Below are 26,399 nucleotides of genomic sequence, written 5' to 3'. Positions count from 1 at the left end.
TGCACTACATCTAATTTTGTCGTTCTGCTTCAGATGAATGTTAGTCATTAGCAGACTACTGACAATTACCTACTACCTAAACATACAGCATCGATAAAAGCGTACCTTATGAGCTATATCAGTGTACCATATGAACTTGACATAAAAGTATCTGTTTTTCTGTTGTGGTTTGTGCCACAAGTCAATTACTGGTCACATTGCGTTGCTGCACAGAACTCTAATACAACAGCATCAGTAAGGTATAGCTTCTCAGCTCTCTCAGAGTGCTGCTCTGGTTTAAAGTCTAACAACAGTTCATCGGACTTTGTGAGAAATTAAGGAGTACTGAGATGATTCAACTATCTTCAGTCTTAGAATTTAAAAACAAACAAACAAATCCATTTAAATCACACTGGTACTTTCATTATGATTGTTCTCAAAGTTAGCTTTCTTTTATTTATTCCTGCTGTTCATATGATGTGGTGTTAAAACAACTAACTATTGTGCCTATTTCCTTGCTTTCTCTATGATTTACTGCCACATTTTTTAAATGCTGGTTAGACTAGATCCATTGCTTTGGGCAGTGGATGGCCTAAATTAAAGAATTTCGAATGATGGAATACTTCTGTACAATAAAATATTTTTTTTGCAATAAAGTACTCATTTCTCAACAGTTGCCACTCTGAGAACACGCCTTACAGCATAGACCAGAGTTAAAAAACATGCCTACCACAGTCCATTCTGGAAATCTAGTATATATCCTAATTCTCTTATAACAAACAAACCAAATGGAAAACCTCAAACAAGCAAACAACCCACCACCACTACGACACATCTCCTGTAAAAATATTTCCAGTGTCAGTAATATAACACCAGTTATATTACCAGTACACCAGTTTTGTGTTGAGAAAATACTGAAAGTAGTGGAGGTTTTTGAGCATCTCCCCATTATTTACTTGTACATAAAGCAAGCAAAACACAGGCTCTTCATTTTTCTACTCCAGATGCAAACACTGCATGCAAACAGACTGATCAAATGTACAAGGTAAGAATAGTACTGCCCCTTTAATTTACTTTCCCAACCTACAGAAGGCAAGTGGGCCAAAGTTCTTAAATAGTCTTGGACTTTTGATCTAGTAAAGGCCACTGACTTCCTGAATGTAGATTAGCAGTCTGTACATAGGCATGACTGATGTAATCAACATGAAATCAAATTTTGTATGCACAGATTCTGAAGAGTAGAAAAAAGAACTCAGTTGTTTTGTTTTGTTTTTTTTTTTAATCTGTATGCTAATTTTATTCAGTAGCAATAGCTGACTAGTTTATTCATAGATTTTTCTTTTCCTATAGAGAACACAGGTTAGTTTTGAAAAGTCAGCAAAGAAAACTTACACAGTATTTATTCATGAGGTTATAGTCATTATATGGGTGTACAATGGTAAACTTAGAAGAAACTCATCATTTATATACCTGTGAGCTTGAAAATCTTTGCCTTCTATGCAAATATTTATATCTGGACAGCAGCGTTTCTTGTACAGCCTCAATAAGTCATCTCCTAATGCAGATGCTGTTTCTAGCTTGTAATTACCTGCAGGTGGAGAAAAGTAGCCATTTTCACTTTGTCTGGTGTACACTGGAGTATTTTCTGGATACAATTTGAAATATTTGAAAGAAAAAAAAATTCAGATGTCAGATTCTAACACTGCATACTCAAAGTAGAATTCTCCTTGAAAGGTTTTTCAGAGCCAGCAGTAGGACGTGCATTTTATTTGGCATCATGAGGAGAGGTACTGAAAAATGACCAGTGCTTCTCGTTATGTATCTATGCAAGAAGAGTGCTACAGTGACTCTTTTGTAAGATCATGTAGCCAGTTCATTTCTTTTACAAAGCTCTGGTACCTCAGTACTCAAGAGAAGCAGACTTTCAACAAGTTCATGGTTACGTAGAGCTACTTGCTTTTGTCTGAACAGATGGGATGCTTGACCCTACCCCACTGACACAGCTGTAGCAGCAACCACCTCCAGCATGGATGCAGTTACAACTGCAGTAGGGAAAGCTCTGAGAGATTCCAAAGCCCTCATAAAATAAGACACGTGGAACTAGTAGGATCACAAAAAAAAAAGAAAAGGTAGGGGACTTGGGGGAGAGATGTTGTGTGCTCAGGACTGAAGTTTGCTGCACTACAGAGAAAAAGTAGGATACAGTGATGATGTACATGAGTAGTGCTTAGCACATTCTAACAGATTTCCACTACAGACTGGTAGGGAACTGTTCCTGCCAAATTTCTCCAGCAGTTCATTTTTTCAGGGTATGTGAAAATGAGGTATACCATAGCAAAGAATATCCATGCAGGTTGTGTTACAACAAAAACTTTAATCTTTTCCCTCATTTTTACATATGTATATAGAGACCTTTGGATAATTAATTAAAAGGAAAAAAAAAAAAACCAACCAAAACACAAACACAACAAAACCAAGGAGAATATAGTAGCAAACCTACCTGCCATGGCTTTGTTACTTTTTGCATCAATGCCTTCGGGAATTTCACCTTCACTGCTAGGTGAAGAAGCAGTTTCTTTCTGAACAGCTCTGCTTAGAGCATTCTGATCAGCTGCTGCACTTCTGTCATCTCCAAGACAACTTACATCTGTTGCAGTGTTCTGAAGAGCAGCACTGTTGTTTTCTTGTATTAATTTGGACTCCAGAACTTTTTTCATCATAGCCAGTTCCTCAGATTCTTGAAGATTCTTATCAGATGAATATACAAGCCTAAAAGATGATACTGAATTTCATTCCTGCAATTTTTTAATTTACCACCCAAAAAAAAATCTAGAATGTCATTTTTTGCTTAACAAAGTTCATGAACTGAAAGGAAAAAAAAAGGCTGGGCTGTAGAGCAATTAACAAGAAAACTTTTTAAAACTCTGAAAACAAATGCATTTCTTTAACACTCCCCTCCCATAAAAAGAACCAAGTAACGTTACTAATAAAATTGTACCGGTAAATTACAAGGAACAAAGGCATTTTTTCCTACTCTTTGTAACTCATATGCCATCATCATGTGCTGTCAAAAGTAGAAGTGCATTAGTAATGATGGATCAGAGGTTTATAAATCTTAGTATGACCAAGAAAAGACATTATCTTTATATCAAATTAAAAAAAAAACACAAAAAACCTACTAACATCAAGAACCCAAGAAGCATGTGAAACTTTACAGAGAAAAAAAAATAATTTCAAAAGGAATTCTTGAAAGCATGAAAGTTTTCAGTTAAAATTAGTCTAGTTTTCATTTTTCTCCTTTAGTAATTCCAGCTTCCCGCTTTCCCATCTGTTTTAGCAACTTATTTTTGGCTTAAGATCTGGAAAGGCTAACAAAGCCTGCAGTCTGTGACTGCAGAGCTCTCATGTTTAAAGAAAGATGCTGCTCTTCAGCAACTTAATAGAGCCTTAAATAGTCAATGTGAACAGATAAGATGTTTCATCTGCAGTTTCATACCAGATAGATGAAGTTAACAAAGTTTAACAGAAGAGCTACAGTTGCCTAGGATTCCAGGGATAGATACTTGCAGATCTGCAGTTAATCACTCATTCCATGGTGAAGAGGATTTATTGTTAACGCTGTGAAAGCAGTAATTGGAATATGCTGCTCCAACACTGTGCTGTTAAAGGGGCAGAGAAAAGATATAAAGAAATCACCTTCCTGTATTCAAAAGACTTGAGTCCTCATTCCTAACTCTCAACATGTTGAGTTAATGTTTCAGCACAAACTTATGTACTCACCATTCTGTTGCCACTGCATATTCAGCATATAAAGACAGTACAACTTGACTGAGGGAGAATTGGTTCTAACAGATGTACTGCTTTGTCATAAAAATAATTGTTTTAATATTCTTGCTCTCTTTCTGCCAGTAACTGAAAAACATACCCATAGACAATCTGCTAAACTAGGCAAAAGGGAATCCTTAGAGTATTTTCAGATAATTTACATAGGAAACCTCAGGAATATGGTTCTATTACCAGTAAGTTTAAGTCAATAAAGATGGCACCAGTTGCTGCAACTAGGAAACCTACAAATAAAACAAGTAAACAGACATGCTGTTAAGCCAGAACCAAACAACTGGTTTCTGGATCTGAGAAGTTACTCTATGCTCTACTTATTTTGTCCTTTGAGTTAGGAAGCATGTCTCCTTACTGCAAATCACAGCCACCGTCCACAAGACGGACAAAATCCCAAAGTGACATGGTCCAAACCACTAAGAGCCATGGGAAGAACACAATTAAGCAAAAAGGTGGAAAAACACTTGATTTAAAACAAACAATCTGTATTTAAAATTATGCAGAACTCATTTTTGTTATTTCCAAGAATACCTAAAGTCACCGTTAGCACCAAGCTTTACTGAAACCTATTAGGACAGCCACTCTTACTGTCCCAAAGCAGCTACAAACCTGCATGAAAGAACACTGGATTTAAATATTAACCAAATCTAAAACCATATTCTCAGCTACTTAGGAAGCAGCCTTTTAAATCCTGCCTACAACAGCTTCTGCTTTCTCTGAGAGAGTTCTTCACTGAAAGCCCTTCTGGAGAAAACAGCTACCAGCCTCCCTCTCCTTAAACTAAGTTATTTTTATATACACACATACACCTATATATATGTTTATATGTATGTAAATATATATACAGATACATAAATAGTTCTACAAACATGTATACACACACGCATACTTATATGTACACATACATAAGTGTCACTAGGTAAGCACTTTTGAGTTTTTAAATGCTTAGTGTTTAAGCAGAAAAAATCTGGTACATGTCATTGCAGATATGTTATACATATGTCCAGACTCTTAGAACATCTGTAAAGATTACAGAACAATGGTAGGAGAGAGGGTTGTTTTTCTATTTTGATTTTTTTTTTCCCTCCTAAGTTCAGTTAGCAATGCAGAACAGATATTAATGCTAAAATCCATCAGAAAACTCTCCATCATAAATACCACAGTAAGCATGAAGCACCGGAGCCTGACCTGTATGAAATGGGTTAAGTCTACTTTTTGGCAGCACATTATCAGTTAAATGTAATGTTAACTTTATAAAAGAAGGACAAGTGTAGATGCCAAACTGGGGTACTTGGATTGTGAGGGATAATACAATCAGCAGACACAGACACAAATTATGTTTCTCTTTTTATTTACAACTTGTACACAACTTTGCGTTGTTTTCAATAGGAACTTTGTATAACGTGCTAGAACTTCAAGCAGTAACTCGTTTCACCTCAAATATCCTCTGCAGATATCTAAAATACTGTATCAAACAGTGTTACTCAAACAGTAGACCTATGTATTATCACAATGAAATGCCAAAATAATCAAGATCTATTAACTTTTGCTGTGATCAAATAACAGTGAATGTAGAAAACACATCAACAATTTCCCACCCATAGTTTTTACAAAGACTTCAGTGAACATAACTGCAGTAACTAGTTTTGTGCACTGCACTTAACAGTGGGAGACTTGCTACGATATTTCAGGAGTACATCTATAGCAGCGAATCCTTGTTAACGCAGGTTAGGCATGTCGCATGTGCAACCTCAGTTTACCTCTTAAGATTCTTCCATTTCCCTTTAGATTTCCTAGAAGAATTATCTGCTTGATAGTGCTTAGCTTTTTGTAGCCGAGATGGTAATTTTAAATTAATTGATTTATCGTGACCAGTATTTCTGTAAATTTCTTCTCATTAGATGTGACATCAGCTGCCTCACTGCTGCCAGATTCAATTTTACAATTCCATGTGAAAGCTAATTATGTCAGCAGAACAATCTGTCCTTTTAAGCAATCGATGTCCAAGTGAAAGGTTTTTGCCTATTTCTTATGAATTACATTTTACTTCTGTGTAAAATACACAGGATACACAAATTCATGGCATAAAATCTACAAAACACATGTAGTGTCTGACCTATTTCCCTCCATTCCACATTCCCTGCTTAGCAAATTCTGAATATTCTCACTGACTAGCCAAGCTCATGTGCTGTAGTAACAAACTCAGATCACAGAACATGGTTACATAGACAAATGTCTTTAGAAGACGAGTCAGAGGAGCAAAATCCTTAATCCCTTAATTTGGGTGAAAAACACTTCGGTTTACAAGCATTTGTTCCCAGTTTTCTCAGCATTTACTGATCACCGAAGTTGAGACTTCATGGAACATTTTAACTTCCACAATTCAAAATTTAGCTGCTTGATCAAGTTAAAGGTAGTTGCATGAGCTTTTTCACATTCCCCATATTTAGAGGACAGTATTTGTTAATTTCATTTGTTTTGGGAAAGGTGATATTTTTCCCAGCTGTTTCTCAAAGCATGATATAAATACAATCAATTAATTTGTATTTTTAACATGTATCAGCACAGTTATCAGGATTTTCAGGATTTCATGTTATTTACTAAGCATCATTTTCTCATTTAGAAACTCTGATAGTTCAGTTTGCGTAAAAAAAATGTAGAATCACAGATGGCTTGGGTTGGAATGGACCTTAAAGGCTAAGCAGACTCAATTTATTTTGCTTTTGCCAAAGATCATCTGGTTCCAACCTCCTGCCGTGGGCAGGGACACTTCCCACTAGATCAGGTTGCCCAGCCTCCATTCCTGGAGGAGTTCGAGACCAGGCTGGATGGGGCCATCCAAGAAAGAATTTTCCTCACACCATAATGATACACAGCAACAAAATTCACTGAACATCTTTTATTACAAACAGTCTATCCTTACTGGAGGAACCAGTCAAATTCAGTATGGATTCTATGGAACTTCATATACTTTCTGACCCCTCATGGGAAAAAGGGTAAAAAGCAGCTTACCTCTCAGAGGGTAAGACATTAATGATCTAATTACCTGCAACAAATTGTTGTCCTTCCAGAATGCTGAGTTTCTCACTTCTCGAGGCAGACTGCAGAACCCTGTGTGAGCAGTAATCTCCTGACACTGACATGCTTGCAACTGTTGACCATTTCTGGTTGTGTTTTTAAGTGTTAATGTATAGGGTGATCAGCATCTGCAATATGGATGCTGCACTTCTTTGTGACCAGTAGTTTCTCCCTGGTGTCCTGAGACATTGAAGTATAAAGGGGAAAACAAAGCAGCGCTCACCTATTTCAAGCAAAAGTATGGTCACACTGACCAGCATAAAGCTCACCATGTCCTCCAACCTGCTCAAGAACAGAAGTTTGGCTGTGGGAGCTGCATAGGCTCCAGTCCGCAAGTAACATGTGGCCTATGTCCCTCTTGCACAAGAAGGGCAGAGGCCCAAAGGAAGTCTCACCGAGATGAAAGCCAAATATAGCTTATGAGAAAAAGAAATTCTAAATCCCCAAGGAAAGCTGAAAGACAAGCTAAATGCAAACAGGAAAAGGGAACGAAATTTTTTGTAGCTTTGATGAAGGCTTCAGTATTATATTAGCATTCTGCTTCTCTTCTACTGAGGTACAGTATTTTATAACCAGAAAATCTAGAACTTTTATTGAAAATAATTTTCTCTCAGGAGCTCAATTGCAGCACCAGATCTTTGGTAAGGTCTAGGATGCAACTCCTCACAGTGATTCATGTGCTCCAAGAACTAGGATACATTCCTCTCAACAAACTGTAACTCAAAGCACAGCAAAGTACAGTATCATGTTTCTGCATGAAAGTCTTTTGCACTGTCACTTAAATGAAAAGTAAAGTAATGAAAGTGCACTAACGTATGTAAGACAAAAATGAGACAAAAACTGCATTCTGTTTCTCACTGTTTCACTGATGCTTGGTTGAAACCTACAGAAAACTGACCAACACCAGTTATCAGCCTGCTCAGCTACACTGATTACATGGCTTTAGATATCAATCTCAATAGAAAAAAGATCATTTCATACTTAAAAGTTTTGTACCCTGAATAAATATTTCAGCCATATGCTGCCTTATTTACAAGTTTATGAAAAGAATGGGTGAAACGAACAACAAAAGGCCAGCCTATATTATTTTTAGGCATTTAACTCCAGAATAGCAACACCTTCTCGTTTCTCTCAACCCCTCAAGAGCCTAAAAGTGCATTTTCTCTTCTAGGCACGTTTGGAATTCTTTGGGAAGCGTGACAGTGCCTGCTGCTCTGCTCCCATGCACACCCATGTCGCCAGTCAGCACTACTGCTAAGGAGGTAGGTGCATCACTGTGACTTTGTCAGGGTAAAGCAAGTACTGCTCGGCTCTTGGGAAGGAGGGGAGGTACTATGGGTCAGGGAGGACTGTGAGGCCTGGTAGTGACCCCAGTCAGCAACCCTCGTGTACTAGCCTAAAGCTTGGAGTGGACAAGTGCGATGCCACGGAGCTGCTAGCAGCTGGTGATGGGAAGGCAGCTGGGCCCTTGCAGTAGTCCCTGAGCAGCTGCCAGACCACCCACACCTCACCCAGCACTCCAGGGAACTGTGCTGCTCAGTCCCAGCCATAACTGCTTTCGGAATGGCCATGCAGCTCCTGACCTGGTGCGTCACTCACGAAGTCCTCCTGGCTCCCCTAGTCAGCACTGACCATTTTTCAGCATACCACTGGCACATTCTTCCTTGTTGCTTTTGACAGTTAGCCTTACTATTAGCATAGTGATAGCCAAAAACAATTTTAAAGGATACATTCAGCACTTTCGCTGCTTCCTTTCTGTTTCGACTGCACAAACATCTACATTCCATACCAATACACCGAGCAGCACGTAGCTGTGTTCCGTCAGAGGAGGGACAGTGCAGTGGGAAATAGGTGCAGCAAACTCTTCTGCAAGGCGGGAAGGCTGTGGAAGAACCACTTAGAAAGGGAAAGCTCCGCAACAGGTGTTAGTGCCGGGAAGTGCCGGGCGAGGGCCCGGGAGCTCCTCCAGCCCACTGCCCGCCCGCCGCAGCCGCGCACTCACCGCAGGAAGCGCCGGAGCTCGGCGGGCCCCGGTCCGTGCAGTCGCAGTGCCTCGCGGGGCGGCCGCCCCCCGCCCAGGCCGCTGAACAGCCGCGGCGCCCGCGCCAGGAGCACCGCTCGGTGAGCCCGCAGCGACGCGTCGCCCACGCGGATCGTCACGTCGGTGTGCGTCCCCTCCGCCAGCAACCTGCGGGAGCGCAGCGGCACCGTTACCCGTACCGCCGCCACCGCCGGCCCGCCCCGGCCCGCCCGCACCTACCTGCTCAGGTCCTGCCGCAGCTGCTCGGCCAGCGCCTCTTTCAGCCGCTGCCGCTCCGCCGTCCCCGGGCTGGGGCCCTTTGGCGCAGCTCCGCTACCGCAGCGCGCCATGTGCCGGCAGTCACAGCGCCCCGCGCTACGACGCCGAAGCGCGGCCCGCTGGCCCTAAGGCAGAAAGAACAGCGCCCTTCCCGCCACTGGGACCAAGGCACCGTCGCACCATAGGATGCGGCTGCCCCTCGGCGCGGCTCGGCCGCGGCCGGCGCCCGCCTCCGCCAATGAGGGCTCGCGGTGCGGCGCCCGGCCCCGCCCTTCCCCGCGGCGCCTCGAGCGTCCTCCCGCGGGCGGGGCGGGGAAGGGGGCGGGGCTTTCCGGCCTGACCCCACCCTCCGCGGAGGGGCGTGGCGGGAGCGCAGTCCCGGCTCTGAGCCCCGGCCGCTCCCCGCCGCCTGGCGGAGCCTCCCGCAAAGCGCTGCGCGCAGGGGCGCAGCCAGCCGGGGGAGCGTCCTCAACTTCCGGCAAAGGTTTTTGTACCGAGATAAGACTGCTGTGTAAACAGTAAAAGCAGCTCTGCAGCTGCAGTCCTTCTGAGACAGGAATCTTCCCAATTTATAGTTCAGTTTAAAAGGCGTGTAACTACTGATGTATATAAATGTTGAAAACGTTGGTGGGAAAATTATACTTGAGTATCAGGTGCCATTCATAGGTGGGAAAGGTGGGATCAGTATCTGAAACACTAGGAAAAAAACTTGGCAGCAGTTCTTACAGATGAGAACAGTAGATGCTAACATAGGAAGGACGATGCCAGCAATGAGGCATTGTTTCCAATAAATCATCATGTGAGGAAGTGCACAGACACTTCAGCTGTTCAAACCTTGTTCTGAGCATCCGTAAGAAACCTCTCCGTGGGAAGCCAGGTAAAGGGAGTAATGTAAGTTGCATTTTATTAGACAGAGGTGGTTTTGATACATGTTAGATTTCCCACTCTTCTTGTTCAGACATTGAGTGTACAGGTTCCCATTTTTTAGTCAAGAAAAACACATTGCACAAAGCAGCTGCATTCAACAATACAACAAGATATGTATCATTATTCACTTGAAGACTAGAAATGTGCCCAAAATTTTTTCAGTCATCCAGTATGCTAAAATATACATAATAAAAAGAGTTAATAACTTTAATGGTAAAATACATTAAAAAAATTCAGGCAAATTGAGAATGAAAACTTGTGACTTCCTTCTGTATGGCACCACTCCATTATTTCATTATAAATTTATAAAGGCACCACACACAGAGACTGTAAAGCAAGGGAGAAAACAAAACCAAGCAATTTTCCATGATTTTCTTTCTATACAAATACATGTATCTTAAGGCAGGTGTTTTATGTGCAAAATACAAGTGTACAGGTAAAATCAATGTTGGTATTCTCATACTCACTTCATCTTTTAGCAGAAACATTGGTGTCCAAATGTACAGTACATCAAAAACACTTTTCTCTAACAGAGCTCAAAATAGAAGGCAGGCTGGAAGTATGGCCCTGATAACAATTACTTTTTAGATCTGTAGAGCTTTTTCGTAGACTCCTTAGAACATGTACAGTCATTCTCTCTTTCTTGTTGTGTCTTCCTTTAGAAAGGTCCATATCAACTTGTTCACTATGTCAGGTTGATCCTGCTGGAGCCAATGGCTGGCTTCAGACAAAATAGTTAATCTGAAATGATTTTTAACATAAATCCTTGTAATTTCTGCCATCTCAACTTCCATAAATGCATCTCTTTCTCCCCATAAGAGCAGGGTTGGCATGATGACTTCATGGTGCTGCAGAGGTAGGCAGCTTTAAAAAAAAAAATAGGCTTACTTTAGTCTTGTTTCATAATAATCAACAACTTACTTCATCATTCAATTTACTTAGTTTTTTAAATCAACACAGATAATCTTACTGCAAGCTTTTCAGGTTCCAGGGTATCTTTACAATATGAAGAGAACCCTCATGTGACTCAAAGTGCTCAAAGTGTTAAGGATAGAGAAGTTACGTGTCTGTAATCAGCAGCTGGTTGCAACAGAAGTCTTATTTTTGGAGCATGAATGATGCTTCTTCAGAATGCGTAGCCCAGGAGCTCCATAATCTCCATAAAAGTGAATGTGGAACAACATGCCCAGAATTCTGGTTGTCCATGGATTTCCCTGGGTTGATGAATGATATGGCAGATTTCTGAACCTGTTTTATCTACTGTATGTAGATTTCAATGAAATACAATGCTTTGAATCATGTTTGGAATATAGTGTTCAAAGCATCCAGCTACCTGACTACCCACACTGTGTTACCAAAAATGGTTGTCCAGCAAATGGCAGGCATGTCCCATACCATGTAGCATTGTGCTCAGCAATAAAAACTGGGGGAAGTTGGCCAGTGGTGTCTGCAGCTGATCTGGGTCTGCCTGGAATCACTCATCAGGCGGTTGCACTCTGCATCACTTGTTTTATGTATTCTTTTATCATTATTATCATTATTATTTTCCCTTCCTTTTCTGTCCTACTTAAACTGTCTTTATATCAGCCCACAAGTTTTACCTTTCTCCAGTTTTCTCCCTCACTGCACTGCAGGGCAGTGAGAAAACAGCTGAGTGGTGCTGAGCTGCCGCTGCGTTGAACCACAACACAGACTCAAAAGCATTTACACATTGTAAGACATTGATTTTTTTGAAGAAAAGCCCTTAGAAAGTAAAACGTTAATAAAATTATACCACCACATTGACACATTTAAACTTTCTATAAAAACTTTCCATTATTTTTTCTTAATACAGTTATTTTGAATGTAATTATTTTATAAATGTTTCCTTACATTGAGGGTAGATGTTAGAACACAGAAGACAAGCAGGCAGAAATGAAAGACTGTTTCAACATGAGTCATGTTAACACATCAGAATTCATTATTTATCTACTTCAGAGATGTTGAAAATTGTATCTGTATTTACTCCTGAACTGCTTTATCTTAGAACAGACTCTATCTTGGAAAAGACTAACTGCAACAATTCAGAACAGATTCCATACGCACAGATACAAATCATTATGATGCTAACGCTCAAATATGATAATGCTGTACCAATCATGTATAAAAAAAGTTTGTTCTCAACTAGCTTTTATGAAAAATCTATTGCTAGGTTCAAACTTAGGTGTTAAGTGAGAAACTATACTCTAAAAATGGAAAGGGAAGATGCTATGCATTAGTTTAATGTTAGACAAAAGTGGAGACTTTGGAGACATTCCTTCTTTCTACTTACACATAATTCCGAGAATTAGTAACAAAAGATCAGGTTAAATAATAATTTCATTTTAATTGATGAACTAGTAAAATTCTTAAAATGACTTTTTGTAGCAGTGGATTTAGATTTCATTTTTCCAACAAAGTGGCCCAACCCCCAGAACCATAGATTTTTTGTAGTAGCATCTTTAACAACTGATAATCTGGTGATCCAATTCAGTGCGTTTGGATTCATCTCTAAGAGCCTTTCAAGATTCTTTGCCTTGCTTATCTGTTTATGCAAGTAAGTGTTCACAGTGGGTGGGAAGTAGCTCATCTTAATCATCTCTTTGGAAATAACCTTCCAGAAAAATTAAGAATCAGAGCTCCAGGGTGACAGCAATGAGATGGAAGCCTCTGACATGTAGGAGACCAGTGCCAGCCCGTTGGGAATCATGGTGAATTCAAGACAGTAGAACCTAAGTGCTGCTTATATGAGAGGAAGTGAAAATTTCAATACAGTTATAATAGCTAGTGATTCACCTGTTTGTGTGATGGTGTAACCATCAGAATTGGTGGCAAGAATAGAAAGAGCTGAAGACCCATATTTTTTTCCCCAGTGGAAATCCTGCTGTGTTGTGGCTGATACCACCTAGAATGTTATTCTGTGAATTCATCGCAGGAGTATTTTCATTAGAAAGGTAAATCAAACAGCGCACAAGAACATTCACACTGAGGAATTAATACCTCTCTTCTCCTTGAGCCTGAAAAAGGCCTGAACTGGTAGTTTAAACATACAAGTCTTCTACTCATGCAAATCCCACAGCAATGCAGCTGCTACAGTCTCTTCACTGCTGCTGCTGCAGCTGGTTAATGTGCACTCACTGATGCAAGGTGCTGTGGCAAACCTAATGAGCAAGGCTCAGGGCCCTCCTGCCTCTCCAGCTGCTCATTAGCCATACCCTGCAGGCTGCGGCCGTGCCATTCTAGCACCAGGGAATCCTGTGACACTCCACAGCTCCAGTTGCCCTTGGATGTCCCAGCTGTTGCTTATCAGCCGCACCGTGTGGCTGCAAACAGGGACACTCCTACAAGCACAGCCGCTTCTCATATTCACCGCTGGTGTCTGTGCTTGGTGTTAGTTTATTTAGAAGATAACATGCCGTCTCTCTATGCTGTTTTGTCTTAGGCTGTGCAGACAGCACCTAGCTTGAACACCTGTTTTCCTCCCAGCATTGCACTGCTGACTGCTTTCCTGACAGTGACAATGAGGAAGGCACAAGAGGAGCAGGAAGGGTGGCACTATGTTTAGAACAGGGAAAGCTGAAAGTTAATCTGCTTCAAAACTCTGCTGAGTTCAGGGAAGGAGGTTTAACGCTACTGGAAACAGGAATTAAGGGAATAAAGAGTTCAGACCTCCTGATATATCCGTGCAGCATGGGGCTACCAGTCCTGAGTAGAGAATGACAAGTTTTAAACACATTCTGGCCGTTAGGTTTTTGGTAGATAAGCAGAGGGTGTCAGCCTCTAAGGCCAATTCTGGCTGCTTGAGAAAACTCTGGTTGTTACTTTGTTTTGCGTGGATACCTGTTCCTATGTATTTTGCTGCCTGACACCAAATGTTTTTGTTAACTGTTGGGACTTTAGGAATACATATATATATTTTTTCCCTACTACCTTAGCAGCAGAAGATACAATAACGCTATTGGACTCTAGAGGGCTCTAGAATATTTTACCTTGTTTCAGAATGTTAGACTGACCTGAAAATATTTCTGTAATGGTTGATAGGTCCAGTTAATGCTCCAGGTTGTGAAAAGACATAGAGGTAAGCTTCAATGTCTTCTGCTGTTAATCTGCATCCTTTCCTACCGATTCCAGTGGTCTGGCTGGTAAACAAACTTTTCAGAACCTACCAAAAGAAGAGTAAAAAGCCATCACATATCTACAGACGCTATTTCTTTCCTTCAACAAGACACATCTTTCTAAAACCTATTTATACATAGCTCACTCCAGAGTAATTGGAGTACACGCAAATGGCACTATTGCCAAGGTACTCAGTTACGTTATCTTGCCTGTGACAGGCAGTGGCAGGCTGTAGGCACATACTTTTTTCCTCAGGATGGAGCCAGCAGCTGAGAGGTGGGAGGCAGAAGGAGGCAGCATCCCTCAGCTTGCTTTTCTGTATGCCTGCAGCACTGACAGTGCTGTGCTGGGCTGCATATATGTGGGTCTGGGTCAATGCATACTGCTTTTTCTCTTTCTATACATTCATTTTGATTGTTTAACATTACATAAAATGTTGGCCTTGTTGGTTTCTCAGGCAGAATTAACCACCTGAAAGAATGCAATATCCAAACTGCCAGGCTGCCCATCCTGCAGCAGTCAGTGCACGATGAGGGGATGTCCCACCACTCTCAGGAGCTGCAGCTAAGTCAGGAATTCCCCTGACACCAAATGTGTCTATGGTAGAGCACAGCATGTGACTTCTGAGGTGGAGTAACACACTGTAGTGCTGGAGGTTAACAGTGTGTCCCAAATGCCTGCCAGAGATCCCAAACTAAGCACAGATTCTTTATGCTTTTATTCTACTTTGTATAAATGTATAAAACTGAAGAAAAATCAGAAAGCTCTGTATTTTTTCCAATAATTATCACTACATGAGAAGGGATCAATGTACATGGTAATTCTTCCATCACTCACAGATAAATATACAAACAAGAGCACTCATTTTGCTCACCTTGAAATCATTTACTGTAAACATGAATTCAGGAAACCATGGCATTTGGAAAAAGAAGTAGTAACCAGATTTAATCAATTGTGATGGATGTCGTAGAATGTATTCTGAAACAAAAATGCCCATGAATTAAAAATGAAAACTGATGACTTAAACAAAATTACTGTTAATATCACTATTTGTTAAACTTAAAGGAATGTTTTAAAATACTGCATTATGTGACAAGAGATGATTAATTTTTCAGCAGTAAGTGTATGACGTGGTTATTAAAGTTTATTTCTTCTTTTATGTGCGTTAGTAGAAACAGGCAGCAAAATGAAGTCTGCCAAAGATTAGGTGAGAGCAGTGACATTCAAGAGCTTAATCACATGAGAGGTTTTCACTTAAGAGCTCTATCAGTGCAGCTAGTCCGAAGCATTTTTTCAGGTGTAGAATAAGAGGCATAAATACAAATGTTACTTTTGCCTGTAATTCTCTCATCAAAGATGAGGTGTAGAAAAATCTGTAGATGATAATCCACTTACACTGTGAGTGGTAAGTCAAGAAACCTGAGATGGAACTCTTAAAAATCTGGTGTCATAATTGCCATCAGTTAGCAACAAGGAATGGCATGCATTGAGTAACTAAGTGATTAGAGTGTGCCTAAAGCAGTGACATGGAAGGTACAACGTCAAAGATCAAGCAATTCCGAATTCATAAATACATAAATCCCTTAGGAGTGCCTGGGAGTGTTTTAACTGCTGTTATGGCATTGATTGTGCAAATAACAAAAATATTTAAAAAATAAGACTTTGATGATTGTGAAGATTGTAGTAGTAAAGGCAAGCAGAATGCTCAGTGTATAAGCTCTCTGTTTTCATTTTATTCACAGTAGGAGAAATTTTATCCAGGGAGACTTTATCAAGCTGCATAACATATTTTGTTCTTTAAAAACATGCAAACAAATACTAAGTAAGGCTATAGTAATATGCATTTTGCCTCTATACAGCCTGGCTCCTGCTCTCAATGTAAGAACTGCAGCAGCTCCTGCTTGCTCCAATGGAGAACAGACATTTCCTTGGGTAAGTGAAGCTTAACTACATTGCAAAATGTTCTTTAATACCTTGGAAGGGTGGTCAAGTACATTGTGAGAACAATATGTGTGAAGAGTTCTGATTCCATGGTGTCATAAGGTCAGATTTACATTCAACAAAGATGAAAAATAAAGCTTTGCTGAATTTTCTCAACTATTTCTAGGGGTGACTTTAAAAATGAAAATAGCATAAGGTCAGCTATTTGAGAAACTAAAATGAGGGAGGTATTACTCTCATCGTAACTACTGAATGTAGATCCAATCCCTGTGAAATTTTGTAATTGTGGGTAGCAGGCAAGCTTGAAGCCTATCACACAATAAATTCTGTTAGTGCGCCAGATATCTTTTTGTGGTAACTACTAGCACATTCCTGAGCTTTTGGTAAATAGACTGGTAAGGTTGTCTTGTTCCAATGAATATTGTGTAAGATGAAGTTTCACTTGTCACCTAAATCAGGATTACATTCTAGAAGTCTGATTCTCAGGTTGTCTTATGCATTTTTGATAATACAGTGAGAGCTTAATCTTGGTATTATACAGCCATGTTCAGGGAATTCTATCCTGCCAGATTCATGTTTATGAAAATAATGTTTGTTGGACTTCAAGGATTAAGAGGAAAACCCAGTAAATTTGCTTACAAACAGTCCCACTCCCTACAATAAATTATTTCCCAAAGTATAATGCTGGATACCTTACTGCTTCATAAAACACATTCCAAGCGTAAAAGGTAACAGAATATCTGAAAGAGCAAACACCTTTAATCGCTTAGCGCAAATACAATCTTAATGCAAATACTCTGGATTAACATACAGAACATCGTAAGCATGATAAAACTCACCTGTAAACACTGAAGGATGAGGGAAATTAACCACAATTAGTTTAGTCACCATTTCAGGGTAACATATAGCCACTAACCAAGCGATCATTCCTCCCCAGTCATGGCCAATCAACACACACTTGTTGTATCCTACCACACAAACACAAATTTGTGAGTTTTTTTCAGAGAAATTCCATAGAGATCATCACATACAGTAAGTGCTGGATAAAATAGGTAATGTAACTACTTAATACTGCACTGCTTCCATTACTAATGGCCAGGAAAAATGTCTTTTTATTGCTAAAAATATAATACATATTAAAATGAGTTAATTTGACTTCAATTACGCTTTAACATTGATATCAAATTGAAGTAATGTGGTATCCAAATGCCACTCTGTTCACATATCAGCCAGTGCACAGTCAAATATTGCTTTGAATTGATTGCTTTGAATATGGGAGGTTAGCTAAGCACTATGTATCATCACTGTGCTAGATTATATTTAATATCCGTATAGGTGATCCATATACATATATAGATGAATATGCACATTTAAATATTTAGAAGTATAGAAGTAATACTTCTCCATATGCTGTTTTGATGTCAATTTTTCAAAGTTCTTAGCATTCACCTAATTACTATTTCATTGATGGAAATGGGAATTTTGCAGCAATAAAAGGTGGGGGGCAGGGGAAAAGTCATGCCTATTTTTGAAAGCTTAACTATTCCTTCTTTAACCATTCCTCAAATACATACTACAGTGTCAGATACTATCATAGTCCTCACTAAGGATTGTAATACTGAGCATGTGTGCTACAAATAAAATTTATAAAAGCCCAACTGTTCTGAATTCTGAAAAATGTGGACGCAGTTGTCAAAGCATCTTAAAATCCCTCTTGAATAAAAATCTCATCAAGTACATTTGATATAATCAGCATCTCCAAAAGAATTTAACTTAGGGTTAGAACAAAGGTAGGAAGTCTCAGAAATACTTTTTTTCAGAAATTTTCAAATCTGTATGAAATTACATGATGGTGAGAGCTCTTCACAAACATAACCATGGCATTACCATGGAGATTAACACAACCAGCAAAGGTTGGAAAATGTAAGCACAGTGTGGAGGCTGCCTGCCCAACCTTTCAACAATATTCAGGCTTTGCAAGCAAAGCAAATCCCAAATTCAAGCCTTAGAACTGGCACCACTGCTGCACTATTTTTTAATGTGAAATGCAGTCAGTTGTTTCACTATGCCTAGAGTATCTAATGAATTAAAATGAATCTAATCTTTTGTCTTACTATTTGTACAGAGAGGAAATACCCCTCACTAGGTGATGTTTTTCATTGTCAGAACAGCTGCGCTTCCTTCTGAACTGAAGGGGTAAAATTTACCAGAATGTTTCAGTTCAGGATCTACTACACCGTTTTTTTTACCACAGAGAGCAATGCATCCTTTTCTCTCCCTTCCACTCCTCTCACTGTTGTGTAAGACAGAGTGATTCAGCTCTTGAGAAATGACTAATGTGCAGGAGTAGTATTTTGGGATTTTTTCTTAAGGCATCAGATATACTGTCATCATCACTATAAAGCCCACAATATTTATTCTATCTTGTTTGTGCTAGAGGAATTTCACGTGATAGAAATTCTCTTGTCTGCGAGTGCTATTAGACTAATCCATAACAGTATTTATTGAGTGCAACTGTTAGGAGTAAGTGAAGGGTCTTTTTAGTTAGAGGAAATATCATAGGTTTGTTCTGCTGCATTTCACAGCACATGGAGAAGAGTTTTTGAAAGTCATGATGGAAAATCATCTTTATACATTGTTTCTACTGGTATATACATCATGAGTGGAAAGCAAACCTTTTCCATTAGTACTGTTATAGTCCATATATTAGGAATATCCTTAGCTTTATATCTCTACATATCTAGAATATGTATATCTAAAAGAGAAGCAGTTGTTTTGAAATCAATATTTATACACTTATGGGTTTTTTTCCGTGAGCTGAGTAGTTTGTCTTCTACTAACTCACCTAGAGATTCCAAAATATCCTTTATATCTGTTATCAGGAAATCCAATTTGTAATTTTCTTTGTGCGAAGGAGCATCTGTTTCTCCATAACCTCTCAAATCCAGGGCCACCACTCGATATTCACTTTTAAATTCCCGCAATTGATGGCGCCAAGAGTACCTAACAAAGGGAAAAAAAGTTGGAGTTATAAGGTCAAGCAGTATGATACTAAAATGCAGTCAATGGTTTTGCTCCCAAATAGTTGAGGATACATTAACAAGGCTTTGCAATTAGGTTCTTTTTGCTTTCTATGGTATGTTGCTTATCCCTTGTGGCTATGGCAATTCTGTGCTCCCTTTTTGAATTCTACAGTAAGGAAATGCAGCTGCCGAAGAGGCAGCATGGCCAGAGCCTGGATATTTTAACAGTTCTTGGAGCCTGGCATGATCCCTTTGCTGTAAAGGAAGCAGGCATAAAACAGAGCACACACTGGAGTATTCTGTCTTATCCTTGTAACCATTCCATCATCAAAAAGTGAGGTCTGAAAAGCTTTCTCTTCTCCCTTGTTCAAATGCAAATTTTGATGGACTAGGGAAATATGCCTCTAGGGAAAGATTTTTTTTTTCCTTTTCAGAAAAAGAATGTCAGGCAATTCATATGCTAAATTAACCAAAGAAAGAAATACAATGAATAACAAATGAATGTGGTGAATTCCATATGATTTATATTGTGCACACTTTCGTCTGTGTCACTCTACTGCTAGAATTGTTCCAGAACAATCTGTCAGCGTGTTGGTACTCCAAAAAGCATTGCATTGCTTGCATTTCTGTGGAAAAGAGTGAGAGCATCACATACTTTAAAAGACATACAAAATGAAGAAGGCAAAGGCTTGAACTATTCCTCATTCTGCAATAGTATGTAGTGACTGGATGAGTATGTTTGTAATGCAAAAATAGCAAGAAAATGGCAGAGGTGATCCTGAAAGAACTACCTGCCTTCGAGTGTTACTCACACCAATTACATTTCAGAATAGCCAGAACCAAGAAGATTATAATAAAAAGATACATGAAAAACATCATCCTTCTGGACATGGATAACATTGACTGCATATTGCTAGGATCTAGCTTTTTCTTCTGCTCTTTTTTCAACTGTGTCCATCAGGTAGATGATACAAAGCATAAGAATCATCAGGTATCATGAGAGATGCACAGAATTCTACCTGAATTCAAACTATATCAGTTCATTGGGTATTCCACTTTTAGCTTTGCCTCCAACCTACTAGGCATTCTGAATATCGTAAGTAATATCACAGTAATATTTATTAATTATAGAAATTTATATTCATGTAAACAGAAGTCAGAACCTTTCCATTTTAGTGCTATATGATGCAAATGCAATATTTATCAGATCTCTAGGAATTAAATTTTTAAATGCATTGTACAGTGATTTGGAAGCTGAATTTGCCATGGTAACTGTTGTAGCTATCATGTATATTTCAGTAAGAAGAAAAAAGGGCCAGAAATAAATAAATAATCTGTGTTTGTTTCAGAGCATGTCTAACTGCTATCCACAGCAGCCCATCCGCCACCAAATGTCTGACTGAACACGTTTCATATCCAAAGAAATCTTTTTACTGTGTATGAAATATAACCAGAAGACAGTTGCTTTGCAGGCAGGAATTGGAATGCTGGTGAATGCCTTCGTTATCATAAGGCTAAATAACTGAAATTATTTTGTGACTTTTTATTCATGTTATTTCTGAAAGGCAGCTTATACAAAATTTAGCAGCTTACACATCCCAGCTGTCTCAACACATCATGCTCACTTTCAAATATTTTGTCTTTCCACGAAATTGATATTGATTATCAAGTTCTTATGCATCTAAAGCTCTTAATGGGTCGGGTGCATTATATTCCTAAGTGATCTTTCATCTTCAGACATTCTGAGTCACTTGGTAAGGTCAGTGTTCTCTGGTTATAGTTGTCCTACTTATAACCTTGAGACATTGGAAAGCAAAGGATTTGCTGCAATTAAAAATTGTAACTGTGAGTTGTATTCATTTTTTTTCCTACTTGAACAGTACAAATTTAACGCAGATTTAACTGTCTCTTAAATTGTGATTATTGTACTGCATGCTCTGAGAACATTTTCTATCCTTGCATTAAAATTTTGCACTGATTGAATTAACAAGCCTGCATCATATTTGTAGTGTGACTGCTTTATAAATGGTTAGCATGTATTTTTCTTTCCAAAAATAGTAAACTGTGCTATTGGTGGTCCCAGTAACCTACATTGCAGTTTTTTAATCATTATTCCATTCCACTTGAATGGTCAGATAATATATAAACTGTCACTTAAAGCATGGCTCGCCATTCTAAATTGTAAAAGCAGCTGTCTGAATTTTGATATATACTGAATTTCAGTAGAATATATACATGAAATGCTAATTTTTGCATATTATTTCCACTGTAGTGGAAATTAGCTGTATTCTCAGCTGTCTTTCTGTGTTGGAATACACATTAAATACCCATTCTGCAAGATATGCATAATGTTTGCATTAGGTATGCATTCCCCCCAATGTAACTGACTTTTTATTTGGTGTGTACAGCTTTTAGACTTTAATTAGCAATTTAGTATTAGGACAATATATTTATTTGAAAATTTATCTTAAAATAATAAATGTGACTCTTTACCATCATCCTCAATGCCTTTTGTATCTGCAGGATATTGCTGAGGGAAGAAAACTGGCCTCTCATTGACCTGGGTCAATTTATCATGGTATGACTTGACTGTGGCTTGAAAGATTACAGTTCCATATCTGAGTTTAGAAAGGAAAAGGATCATTGAACTTGCTGAATTACTGGCATCACCACTTCCTCTATTCACTTATTGTTTTTTATGTGGAAGTTCTGCAAGCCACACCTCCTAGTTAAACCAGGCTGCGACAGCTCAAGCGATTTGGTTTAAACATCAGGCACATGACTGCTTTTCATTGTTATTAACTAATGTGCAGGCTTGGTTTTGATTCGTCATTCATCTTATGATGAACTAATAATAGAGCCTTTTCCCTCCAAGTAGCACTCTGAAATCAGGCTGCAAAGCAGCCTATAGAACTTGTAGTTCTCTCCCTTCCCCAGTTAAAACTCATGTATAGTGTTTTTAACAATGTGATCCATACTGCTCTTAACATACATTGGATCCTCATTTCAGCACCCCCTGCTGTAGTTCTGAAGTTCAGCTTTGTTAGTAAAATGCTATATGTTTTCCAAAAGGGAAGTTCATTAAAAACAAGCAGTTCCTCCCCAAAGTTTGAAGAAAAGAATACATACTTGGAGAAAGAACAGAATGACAGTGCAAAAAAGACAGTTGTGTTGAGTCAGCCTGTAGGAATGTTTTATGGTTGCTGCAGTTAGAAATGTCAATAGTTTGTTCCTGACTAGGTCTTAATACTGTTAATATGCATAGGGTTACAGAACAGTTCACTCTGAGATTACTTAAGCTTTGATTATCTCTCTCGGTCAGCCTCATTTATACAAGAAAAGCATGTAGGGAGTTTTTACCAGAATTCTGGAAAGCCATGAAGCAGCAGCATGAGTGGTTTACCCCTTTCTCCAGCAGCCACATAGTGGAATCTTAATCCTGAATCCTAGAAGGAGAGAAAAAGAAGTTTGGTGTTCTTACTGCTGCATTATAACTGCTGTACTGGTATTCAAGAATAAGTAATTTTAGACAACTTTCTAAGGTACTGCCCCTGAAAACACATCAAGCTGTCAGTTCTCAAAGCTGAAGTCTTCTGTAATGCTGAGGTCAGGTACTGCTACACCCTGACAATGCTGAGCATCCCACAGCCCAGCAGCCACAGCCCCTTCCTGTACAGCCAGCTTTGACACATGCCCAGCTATGCGAGTGCGTGGCAGTTCAGCCACGAGCATGCTCAGGGTTCTGAGAGACCACCGCATGGCATGGGGATGAGGAGGTGGATGAAGATCATTATAAAAGCAAGGACCTTGCTTTCTTACAGACATAGCATGTGCTTGATGGAAAGACTTTCAGACATAATGTACTTCTAATGCACTTCTCATCTTTCACTTAGTTTCTAAGATTGAGCAACTATTTAAAACTATGAAGTTACAATCTTGCACAATAAAGCACTGCATGGATTCTTAGGAAAAAACAACAACAACAACAAACAAACAACAAAGCAATCAAAAGTAACTAACTACAAAGGAAGTTCTTCCTGCTTGCTTTTTTACTGTCCAAGGCTTCAGACTTACTTCAGGAGAGAAAGCCTTCATATAATCATCTTCTTTCTACCCTGTCTATAGTCACTATTTCTGATTGCATCTGTCAAACAAATGAGTCTTATCACCAACAGATAAGTTAGTGATAGCTGTCCAGAGGCTTAATACTGAAATGCCATTGAAATGAATGGATGTGTGCAAGCTTATGCTAACTCGGTCAAATCTGGCAGAATTTAAAACTGAAATGATGTCCTCCAGGTTTACTGAATTCTTACACAGATGTGCATACAGAAGTTGGGAAGGACTTAGCTCATAAAATACAACATGCTATTTAGGAGTCATTTGAAGGAAACTGCAGGATGGAAGGCCATTCTGCTCCTGAACAAATGTCAGAGCCTGAACTGTCTCTGCTATTTTAAAAAGGGAAGACAAAACTCCTGCCTTTGCTGTCGATTGAGCCCTCAAGGGTCAGAACTGTGCAGAAAGCTTTTCTTGCCCACAGTGCTTCATACTGTCTGAAATGCTTCTGCACAGTGAAGTCATTAACCAGCTACAAAGCCATTAACGTATATCTTGGAGTTTAAGAAGGCTCTGAAAAGGGCACATCTGTTTTCTTGCTTTTTGTACTCATTGTAGATACAGGAGGAATTTTTGCTCAATTCTATCAAAAATTACACTGATACTTTTCTTTGGGGATGCCAGTGAAGTTGAAATATCTCTGTGTTTCTAGGTATTTACTGATCTCTTCCCAGTAAATTTTAGGGCCGTTACATCACCTCCACTGTTCTCCATACCATCCCTGCCTTTGATCCCTTTAACACAACAGAAGTTTCTCAGTTTTATTCCAGAGATTCTCCTCTTATTTCAGTCATCTAGCCCTCCTCCATCCTGCTTCTCTTTGTGTCCTTTAGGGATTCACCCTCAGTGTTTTTATTTAATCAATGTATTGCTTTTAAGGATATGGCTTTTACTCATGCAAATTCAATCATCTCTTGTACTGCAGCAAGTTGAATGTCACATACCCCAAACTAAGCCCATCCTCCACCAGTTCAGCTGCTCCTTTCAGTCTCCTCTTTTTTATTACTGCAACAACATGGCATCAGATATTGCCATCTTCTCTGCAACACACTTCTGTCTTTCTTTTGCTGGAACCTGCACAGATCTCTAGGATGCATGTGTCTGGGAGGTAACACATGAGCCTGCTGTTACCCAGCGGCCAGAGAGTTTCATGCTGCCTGAACCGAGCAGCAGACCGTCATCCTGGCAAGCAGTCTGCTTTGCCCCAAAGGCTCCCTTAATCCCACCATCCCCTCGCTTCCCAGCAACCCCGGCATTACTGCTTGGCGCTATGGGAGAGGCAAATACAGCGTGTGAGTGCAGCAGTGTGTGCGTGTCTCCTGGTGATGTTGGAAAAAAGCAAGAAGGCAAATTGTGAGGGACTGGGAGGCTGAACGATTTATGTTAGCTCTGTGTGGCAAAAAAAGGCTGCACAGAACCCTCAGAACAATGCTCTCAGTACTGATTCAATTAAAAATAGCGCTATGAAAATCGCAGCGCTCACCTACAGCTGCAGAAGAAACCGAGCTAAAACAACTTCTTTCCGGGCAGTTCCCGGAGGAGCAGATCGCAGGCAGAGACCCAGAGCAGTCTCTTAACAACCCTGCGGGCCGTAACCGCGCAGCCTCAGGGATGGGGCTAAGCGCCTCACTCCGCGCTCCCCCTGCAGCTCCGCCGCGAGGCCGCGGGGCCGCACCCCACGGGCAGCGCTGCCCGGCCCGGGGTCCTCCCGCGGCGCCCCCGGGGCAGCGGCTCCTTGTGCGTGCGTGCGGCGGGGCGAACCCGCAGGGGAACCGCCGGAGGGGAGCACGCACGGGTGCCCGTGTACAGGCATGCACCGGCGGGCGGGCGCGCACGCAGCCGAGACGCGTGCACGGGAGCACGGGTGCGCACGGCGAGGCCCGCTCCCCCCGACCCCAGCCTTCACCTTGATCCGGACGTAGCAGTGGGTGCCCAGGGAGGGGTCGTTGAGGCAGGCGGGGGGGTTCTCCCGCATCACCCAGCGGAAGGTCTCGCCCGGTCGCCGGCCAATGCTCCATAGCAGCCGCAGCCCGGCGATGCAGGCGCATACTCCGCAGTAGCTGTACACCAGCGCCCAGAAAAGCAGCGCCCGCGCGGCCACCATCACACGGCGGGCGGGCGGCTGGCAGGCAGCACCCGGTCTCGCCATCGGGCCCCGCCGCCGCCGTCCCCGCCGGCCGAGAGGGGCTCGCAGCGCCGCCGCCGCCAGGAGCCGCCCGAGCGGAGGCACCGCTCACGGCGGCGGCGGCGCGCCCGCCCCGCGGTCCCCGAGGCCCTCGCCCCGCTGTCCGGCACCGCGCCGCGCCGCGCCTCCCGCCCGGCCCCTCCGGGCTTCGAGCGGCGCGTTCCTGCCCGGCCGATGGATCTGCGCCCGATGGCCCGCAGGGAACGAAGGAAAAAGCGGGCCCGGAGCGAAGGGGCTGCTCCCAGCCGCGTCCACGGCCAGGGCTGCCGCACGCATCGAAACTCGCCGAAAGGTCTTTGCGAGAAGTGCGTGTGGGAGACGCGGGACAGCCTCACCTCTGCTGCCTTCGCAAGGTCCTTGCATGCCGTAGCTTTGCTCACCCTGATCTCGTATTTGGACGCACATACCTTATTGGTGTGAGATGAAAAAGAGTGTACGGCTGTGTGGTTAGATTTCAGTTATTTTTAAAAACCGTGTGCGTTCTGTCTCTGCTGTTTAACTATTGTCCATTGAAAGATGATTCTGTAAATATATTACAGCCTCAACTGCTTGTTAGTATGAGTGTTTCTGAAGAGCATACCAATTCTGAGCTTCAGCACAAATGTTTATAATTTAGAAAATGGAACTTTAATCAAGGCATTGGCTAGTAGAGGCAATTGGACCATCATTAGCAGCCGTTTTCCATTACTGAGTTTGGTACTGAGTTCTCAGCACCTACAGCTGACACAGGGAGTTGAACAAGCTCAGTTCTCCACGAGGCACACCACCTTCCCTCTCTATTCTGCACTTGTTCCTCAGTGGGATGCAGTAAGTCCAAGGCTTGGAGAGGCCCTGGAGCAGGATCCCAGCCTGTAACACAGACCTGGCCTGCCTGGCT

General features: G+C 41.0%; 2 protein-coding genes across 2 annotated transcripts in view; both read right to left on the bottom strand.

The window, feature by feature from the left end:
* BTBD8 (BTB domain containing 8) overlaps positions 1–9,400 on the bottom strand; it is a 34,416-nt gene extending 25,016 nt beyond the window's left edge. Inside the window, exons 1-4 of the mRNA XM_052666524.1 lie at positions 9,155–9,400; positions 8,897–9,082; positions 2,480–2,748; positions 1,450–1,567 (exon numbers count right to left, since the gene is read on the bottom strand). Coding sequence (XP_052522484.1) covers positions 1,450–1,567; positions 2,480–2,748; positions 8,897–9,082; positions 9,155–9,264 — 683 coding nt within the window. The 5' untranslated portion in view covers positions 9,265–9,400. The remainder of the gene's footprint in view (positions 1–1,449; positions 1,568–2,479; positions 2,749–8,896; positions 9,083–9,154) is intronic.
* Positions 9,401–10,071: 671 nt separating this feature from the next.
* EPHX4 (epoxide hydrolase 4) lies at positions 10,072–25,530 on the bottom strand. The gene is made up of 7 exons (XM_052666553.1): positions 25,244–25,530; positions 22,579–22,664; positions 19,041–19,198; positions 17,035–17,163; positions 15,129–15,232; positions 14,152–14,300; positions 10,072–10,984 (listed from the first exon to the last, which is right to left on the bottom strand). The coding sequence occupies exons 1-7, from the start codon at positions 25,484–25,486 to the stop codon at positions 10,750–10,752; spliced, it is 1,104 nt and encodes a 367-aa protein (XP_052522513.1). The 5' UTR covers positions 25,487–25,530; the 3' UTR covers positions 10,072–10,749.
* Between the last annotated feature and the right edge of the window lie 869 nt (positions 25,531–26,399).

This window comes from Tympanuchus pallidicinctus, unplaced genomic scaffold (assembly GCF_026119805.1).
Source record: "Tympanuchus pallidicinctus isolate F22 unplaced genomic scaffold, pur_lepc_1.0 scaffold7, whole genome shotgun sequence".
Classification (NCBI taxonomy): Eukaryota; Metazoa; Chordata; class Aves; order Galliformes; family Phasianidae; genus Tympanuchus; species Tympanuchus pallidicinctus.
This window is presented reverse-complemented; position numbering and strand designations above follow the sequence as displayed.

Coding starts and splice junctions, on each gene's coding strand:
- EPHX4 (XM_052666553.1), bottom strand. CDS start 25,486: ATGGCGAGACCGGGTGCTGCCTGCCAGCCGCCCGCCCGCCGTGTGATG. Junction 22,665..25,243: donor ACTGCTACGTCCGGATCAAG/GTGAAGGCTGGG, acceptor CTCTCCTTCTAG/GATTCAGGATTAAGATTCCA. Junction 19,199..22,578: donor CATGGCTTTCCAGAATTCTG/GTAAAAACTCCC, acceptor TCCCTTTGTTAG/GTACTCTTGGCGCCATCAAT.